At 36.5% G+C, this 8,311-nt stretch overlaps 1 protein-coding gene across 2 annotated transcripts; it reads left to right on the top strand.

Annotated features, from left to right (window-relative positions):
- The first annotated feature begins 283 nt into the window (after positions 1–283).
- On the top strand, positions 284–7,905 carry LOC116209310 (very-long-chain aldehyde decarbonylase CER1-like). Of its 2 annotated transcripts, none has more exons than XM_031542911.1 (10): positions 284–452; positions 2,666–2,889; positions 5,085–5,317; positions 5,405–5,624; positions 5,743–6,124; positions 6,271–6,378; positions 6,679–6,879; positions 6,975–7,079; positions 7,229–7,402; positions 7,511–7,905. In XM_031542911.1, exons 1-10 carry the CDS (start codon positions 393–395, stop codon positions 7,691–7,693), a joined length of 1,890 nt encoding a protein of 629 aa, XP_031398771.1. In that variant the 5' UTR covers positions 284–392; the 3' UTR covers positions 7,694–7,905. The 2 variants fall into 2 exon arrangements, with proteins under 2 accessions (XP_031398771.1, XP_031398772.1); XM_031542912.1 differs by having other exon boundaries at positions 393–452; positions 6,981–7,079.
- The last annotated feature ends 406 nt before the right edge of the window (positions 7,906–8,311 follow it).

Here is an 8,311-nt window from a genome sequence, read left to right as displayed (position 1 = left end):
AGATTGGGTTTTTACTGAAACTACAAACCGCGCGAGGAACCAGCAGAAGCCTCTCTCAGGCCGGCTGTCTGGTATACTTTGGGAGGAGGTCGGGCAGCGATACGAGAGCGTTTTGACACTTCAGCCCGAGCCAACCGACTTTCAAGGTCTCATTTATGACCGTCCAATAGCAGGCGGACAAGCCAACTTTTGCAGTTGGGGAAGAGAGAGCAGAACATCTTAAGTCAATTAATGCCAGTGCAGAGGCTAAGGATTGCTGTTATGGGTATATATATGTGACCACTCCGAAGAATCATGTTGTCAGTTGCATACGGAAAACAACAAAGGTTTAATTTCACAGTGACATTGCCCATATAGAAAGCAAGAAAAGGTTGATCTGAAGGGGCCAAACAATGGCTTCCCGGCCAGGAATCCTCACTGAATGGCCATGGGCACCTCTTGGGAGCTTCAAGGTACATTACATTGCGCACATTTTCGTTATCGAGATATAGATTTCTATATTCCTTCAATAGAGCACAAGCATCAGATCCCAAACTGATCTGGCATCACGAGACGGTCGGAATATCTTATATATTCTCCTCTCGTTTAAATTTTTTGGGGATCTATTATAATTTAGTTATACCTTTAGACAGTAACGTGCGCGGTTTTGACTTTTTCCCCCTATGTTGCAAGTGCATGAAAAATATGAAATGTTCATTATGTTTATATGTACGTATATAAATAGTTTAACCGATATAAAAAATAATACATAATGCAATGGAAGCAATGAGGTTCATGTTATATACTAATTAAGCAAACAAAAGTTATATAAATATATATAGATTAGTGTATATATATGTATTCTCTCTATCATGTGCCTTAGTTTCCACTTGCTGCAATCCTCACAATAAAGTCATTTTATTCATCGTCAATGAGGGTGTAGTACAGTGGCGTAGTACTCGCCAAGTAACCAAGTAGTTTCAGGTTCAATATTCAATTGGATTAACTGTACTCCTTTATTAACTATTAGGGTTTCTATTTCAATATACTTGGTCTTTGAGACTCCCTTGTAACCGAAAAAAAGTCATTGTTATTCAAGTTGAAGAGTAACACATCTATTTGCATTACAAAGACGGGTATTTTTATTTTCTTGAAATTTCATAAATTATTTAACTACCCTTTTTAAATTTTAATAAGTTACCATGAATAGCTCTGATTCTCGAATGGTTAGGCACCCTGGCTAATTTCCCTCTTTTTATGTTTTTTCATGTTTTCTGCCTATCCCCCAAATTTCTCTCCCTTTCGAGTCTCTCTTTCTATTTCTCTCTCAAGCACATAATGAAAAATTGCATTGTGAATTTAACGACAGTACATGAATATTTAGTTTGTGTTAGATAAATGAAAGTGTGCAAATTGAATATTACTATGCATGTGCAAAATGATTATATGTTGCATTTGTTCATTATTTTAATCTACTATGGTGAAATTACTTCAGTTAATTAGTTTATCACAAAAATACTTCGGTTAATTGATCCAGACATAGTGTGTAGGCATTTTAGCGTGTATCTATAATATATATATATATATATATATATATATATATATACATAATCTGATGCCCGTGTCATTTTTTTTCCATTAATCTTCGTTTATTTATGAACTTTCTAACTCTAATCTTATGTTTGCGAGAATGTCCTCCCTAAAGGAAATGTACATTTAAAAATGCCTATAAAAGAGGCATTTATTGATATTCCATTTAAATGAGGACATTGATAAGATTAGAAAAATGTAAAGATAAAATTCCTAATTATAGGGAAAAGATTAATAGTAATCCGATTGCAAAAAGTTGAAAACAAAAAATTATCCTGAATGGAAGATTAATTTACAATTATGTCATAACGAAAATTTAAGTGGTTGGTTATGTCATAATAAGTTAAGTATTATAGGCTTAATTAAGCTGTTTTTGACGTGAAAAATTAAATTTTATGCAAGGACTGTACGTAAATGGGAATCATAATGACAAAATATATGGAATAAAAAAAGGTCGAGGCTGAGGATAATAACTATAAATTCCAAAATCTAATCTCGTATAGCAATTATAGATTTTACTATAAAACTTTACAATATAGTGCAAATGTAATTTTTGAAAAATCAAATCATGAACGGTTTGGTTGGTTGGACATCAATTCGATGCAGGACTAACTGAGCACAATATTTTTTTTGCTCGAAGAGTACGATATTTTTTAATAATGATGAGGGATGTATCTCTAATATTATATAGTATCGATCGGAAAATAATTTAGACGAGACTAACACATAAATTGATATATATAAATTCTAATCAAGTCTCAAGGAAAATGTAAAAGAAAGATTGTGTAGAATTTACAACATAATGAATTTGATACTTATTAAAAAATTGCATAATATAATATTTGTGTTCGTCTTACCTAATATTTCTATTAGTGAGGATATGTTGTTGGAGCATGATGACGTCGCTATATTAATGGTCGTAGAAACTTAATTTATATATATATATATATATATATTTCTTTTTCTTTTTTTGGTGTGGCCCGAAAATGTAGTCATTAATTAATTAATTAATTAATATCACCTAGATAATTTGTCGTATATGCTTGTACTGACAGTTTCATTTGTTGTTTTCCATAAATGGCAATGGAAACTGTAGTACCTCATACTGGGGCCATGGGCGGTCCACGCCACGTACCAGTTTTTAACGAAAGGGCCAGGGGAGAGAGACGTCGGCTACTTCCTCATATTTCCCTACCTTCTATTTAGGATGCTTCACAATCAAATATGGATCTCCCTCTCACGTTACCGAACCGCCAAGGGGAGGAAGCTGATTCTCGACAAGGGCATTGAATTCGAGCAGGTCGATCGTGAAAGCAACTGGTAACTCTCTCGTCCCCCCTAATCTCTCTCTCATTAGTATGCGTATTTTCGATTCTGAATTGTAGGGTCTTTAATAATGTATGTAAAAATGGAAATGTTATAGCGAATCCACTAAGTAAACGTGTAATGATAGAACTCCTGATAGTTAGATTGAAAGACTAATTAACTGACAAAGACGTTACATAATATTTAGGCGGCGGATGTAGGACTCAAGGGTTAGTGGGTGCGAAATACGATTTATTTTGATTTTATAAAATAATATCTAGATCATTTACAATTTCATATTAATATTAAAAAGAAAAAACTAAGTAATTAAAATCTGAATATATTGAAATATCTAATCTTACAATTGCTCTCCGAAAACAGAGATTTTTGAACTTTCTTTCATTGTAATTATCTTCATTTTTTCGACATATTGGTTTCTTGTAACATTCTTCTCCAATCATTAGATCCATTTTATGTGATAGAACTTGGTCTATAATGATTCAGTAGAATCCAACCAGTGCGATCCCGCTGGTCGGGAAAAATATTCTTGTCAATTTCTTGATTTACCACAGTTGTTTGTATAATAACCCATATACAATATAATTTAAACTAATTATAAAATTATAAAATTACTTATCTGTAAATATTATAAAGAACTGATTGATAGTAAATGATCTAGTTTGTCTATATAAAGTTGTACTAAGTAATACTTTATATGATATAAAACCTAAATCTTACTCGTAATTTAAATTTTTAATATTTCTAATTTAGAAAACCATAATCGCAATATAATAAGTCTTAAGTTGCCGCTAATTTTAAGTGGATGAAGTTTATTTACGACATAGGGGTTCGAAAAATTCATTAAAAATATCTCTCGATCACAACCAAATTATTTCTCAAGTGAATATTACTTTCGGCTAATAGACTAGCATGACTTTGCATTTAACTAAAACAATTTGGATATCTCCAACATCAACGAAACAACTTAAATTGGTTATTCATTGAAATAGGTATTTTACTAACGTGGGTTAATTTCGATGATTCAACATTTATTTTTTTTAAGTAGGTGTCAGGTTCGAGTCTTGTGAATGGAGAAAATCCATAATTGAGAGTGTTGGACCCCTTAGTGCGCCGATCTTACTCGAACTTAGGTTAATTGGACTTGTTGAACTCCGGATACCATGTGTGCACACTTAAAAAGGAGAAAAGTCTATATTATATAGGTAATAAATAAAAATTTAAAATTTAAAACATAATTTTTCAAAATTAAGATAAAGGAGGAGTAAGTTAGGAAAAGCTACCCTACTCACCCCCACAATGCATTGTCAGATATGTAATCACTAAAAATACGTGATGCGTCAACCTAACAATCAGATCGTTTGGCATAACTCATTGACCAAATCACATAAAACCTTATTGAGATCGGATTTGAAAACACTAAAAGGGCGTAATGTATCGACCTAATCTTCGGATTGTTTTGGCGTAATATGTCGACCGAATTATGATAGGTGGCTTCCTCCCGTCCACTTCTTCTGCTAGGCTAAGTAATTGGAAGTCACACACAATCTTTTGTGTGTGTGTGTTTTTTTTTTGGGGGGGGGGTTTGGGGGCGCGCCAATGTCAGCAATGGTCTGGGGTGGCCGGAAGCCCCATGGTCCGTCCCCCTTGTCTTGTTGTTTTTTATTTCTCTTTTTATAAAGAATTAGAGTTATTGAAATTTTATTTTGTTTTTCTGTCATTTTTAATAATCTAAGAAATGTATTTTTAATGGAAATAGAAGCTGAAGGAGAAAAATGAAGAAGTAAATAAACAGTAGGGGTCTATTTTAAGACTCAAAACCTCCTTAGGGAGTTATTATGCAATACTTATATCTACTTTCCATGTCACCTCACGCACGAGATTAAATGTAATTCCATCCTAAATCAGTAGTGTAATAATACCCCTCATAAAGAAGTGTGTTATTTATTTATTTTAATAAAAGTGGTCCATGAGCATAATTTAAGATTAAACAAAATGAAATAAGGAGAGGCATGAAATCTCATCAGCGAGAAGATCTCTAGGTTCCAAATTGGCAAGGACCAGACGTTTCTCATAGGCGGCCTGATTCATAGAAAAATCCAGGACCAGGCTCGTGCAAAATCTGTCACTGTGTCTGTTCATTCTATTGTGATTGTAATTCTTTGTTTGGTTTTGCTTCCTCAAATCAACAGGGATGACCAGATCTTGTTGAATGGGATCCTATTTTACGTAGGATTGAAGACGATCCCAGGTGGAGCCCACCTACCCTTTTGGAGGGCAGACGGTGTGATTATCACAGCTCTACTCCATGCTGGTCCCGTGGAGTTCCTCTACTACTGGCTTCACCGAGCATTGCACCACCACTTCCTTTACTCCCGCTACCATTCTCATCACCACTCTTCCATTGTCACTGAGCCCATCACTTGTACGTTCTTTCTGATTTGATCCATCGATTTCGATGTATTTTGGCTTGTTTAATTCTAATTAAGATAGTTGGTGGCCTGACCTGCAGCCGTGATCCATCCGTTTGCTGAGCATATAGCCTACTTCCTACTGTTTGCGATACCGCTATACACGACGCTGGTACTGAGGACGGCGTCCATAGTGTCCTTTTCGGGATACATAGCTTACATTGATTTCATGAACAACATGGGGCACTGCAACTTCGAGATCATCCCAAAGTGGCTCTTCACCATCTTCCCTCCAATCAAGTACTTAATGTACACCCCCTCGTATGTCTCCTTGTCCTTCGATCTTCCCGACAGCGTTTCTCTGATCGTAATATCTCTAGCATTTGTGTATTATTAAATTATTAATCCCATGGTCATTTTGTTGTTCCTTGATGGATAGGTTTCACTCGCTACACCACACTCAATTCAGGACGAATTACAGCCTCTTCATGCCAATCTATGACTGTGTCTACGGTACAATGGACAAGTCCACTGATGCTACGTACGAAACCTCGGTCCAGAAAATGGAAGAGTCGCCAGATGTTGTGCATTTAACCCACCTCACTAACCCCGAGTCTATATACCATATGCGACTGGGGTTCGCCTCCCTGGCTTCCCAGCCCCAGACCTCGAAGTCCAAGTGGTACCTGTGGTTGATGTGGCCCTTCACAGTTGCATCTGTCATCTTCACTCGGGTTTGCGGCCACTCCTTTGTCCTAGAGAGGAATTCCTTTAAGCAACTCAACTTGCAGTCTTGGGTAGTGCCGAGATTCAATGTACAAGTAAGGATTTCAAACACATGCGCTTCTTATATTTTCTGTATACTGTTGAGGTAATGGGTCAGTGCTTGGTAGTGTAAGTAATAATATTTTGCATGTATCAGTTGATTTGATTGGTCAATTCAAATGCTCTGTTTGATTTATGACAGTATCTATTAAAGTGGAGAAAGGAAGCTATAAATGGGCTAATAGAAGAGGCCATACTCGACGCAGACAAGAAAGGAGTTCGGGTTCTTAGCTTAGGGCTTCTTAACCAGGCAAGTATTTCGTTCCTCTTCAGTTGGAGTTTCTGTTCTTCCCTTCATCTTCATGGTCTATTTGGTGTTATAAATTCTGATCACGTTATTAGGAGTACCATTACTTGTCGAAAAGTCATATGATGGTTGTCATGGACCAGGGAGAGCAATATGTTTTAGTTAAGATTCTTGATTGTGCAAACTAGCTATAAATAGAAATGGCATCGAGGATGAATTTCTATCTTCTTCTACTCTGTTCTTAATTACCTCTTATGACTTACCAGTTAGGTACAATCTCATCCAAAATCTTAATTTTTCCAGGGGGAGGAGCTAAATGGAAATGGGGAGTTGTACATCAAAAAGCACAGAAAATTGAGGATTAAGTTAGTGGATGGGAGTAGTTTGGCCGTAGCGATTGTGCTTAAAAGCATCCCCAAAGGAACGAGCCAAGTGCTCCTCTGTGGAAAATTAAACAAGGTCGCCTCTGCCTTAGCCAAAGCTCTATGCCAAAGTGGAGTTCAGGTATATCCGATGATTGACATTACCTGCCTGGTACTGGAAAAAAATTGTCATGAAACAATGATGATGCACGGCGTCTAATGAAATTGGGGTATTAGTTACAGGTATGTGCAGCTAACGAGAATGACCTTGAGAAGCTTAAGGAGAGTGTTGATAGTAAATTTGGACGCAACTTGGTCCACTCAACCTCTTATTCTCCTAAGGTACTTAAAGTTGGCCGTTTACGGCTATGGAGTGTTGTACTGATCTGCTTTACTTTGCACCTCGCTGTCTTTGATTTCTTATGAAAAGTATAGAAATACCCAACAGAGAAGAAGGTATGGGTTTGATGTGTTATCGTGAAAATATGCAGCTTTGGATAGTCGGAGATGGATTGACCGAAGAAGAACAATCAAAGGCATTGCCAGGGACAATATTCATACCGTTTTCACAGTTACCACCAACAAAAATCCGCAAAGATTGCTTCTACCATAGCACTCCTGCAATGACCATTCCTTCAACCTTCAAAAACATGCATTCTTGCGAGGTTAGTAGTTTCGTGTTTACAAGCTTGAAGACTTTATTTTATACCAATCATAATTTCAATATCTCTTCAATCCAATGCTGGAAATACACCTTTTTGTTATAATTGCAGAACTGGTTAGCAAGAAGAGTGATGAGCGCTTGGCGCATAGCGGGGATCGTTCATGCGCTAGAAGGATGGGAAGGACATGAATGTGGGGGGACCATCTTCGATGTAGAGAAGGCGTGGGAAGCGGCTCTACAACATGGGTTCCGTCCTCTTATGATTCCGAACGCTCAAGTAGCTTTCCCCTAAATATATGATTGACGAAAGCGGACCAGTTGGTAGAATATTGGGCCATTGATGTGTACGTGGGAGCCACTTAAAGCCACCACCTATAAAATATAAATGAGTTGTTGTTGTGTTATGGGAAATACCTATGCGCAAACTTTCATCTTTAAACTCATATAAGAATAAAGTTATATATATAATTTGCAAGAGTATTATACTCTGGTATCAATTTTAAAGTCTGGTTCAACTTCTTAGCTCTATGTAGGGAAAATATCTTGCTTTGAATGTGTTGGGGAACTTTCAAACTTCAATAATTTGAATTTGGCCCACAAATATTATAAATTGGAAAAGTAGGGCAAATTTGTAAATATTGAAAAGTTATGTACCATGTTGAGAGAGAGAAAACTATTATAACAAAATTGTTAGAGGTGTCTTGCATCAAGTCCGAAAGACTCAAAGACCCGAAGACCCGAAAACGAGAACGAAGAATCGACCAAAAAAAACGAATGAGCAATCGGGAAAAATTGCCACGGTGAACTACTCAAATTGTTATGGCAATTTCAACAGAGGCGGATGCAGCAAAATTGCATTGACAATTGTTGCAATTGCCATGGTTGTCGCGCGACGTGATTTTTAGTCCTC

Source organism: Punica granatum, chromosome 5, assembly GCF_007655135.1.
Source record: "Punica granatum isolate Tunisia-2019 chromosome 5, ASM765513v2, whole genome shotgun sequence".
Classification (NCBI taxonomy): Eukaryota; Viridiplantae; Streptophyta; class Magnoliopsida; order Myrtales; family Lythraceae; genus Punica; species Punica granatum.
The sequence above is the reverse complement of the archived record's forward strand: the minus strand, read 5'-3'. Positions and strand labels throughout refer to the sequence as shown.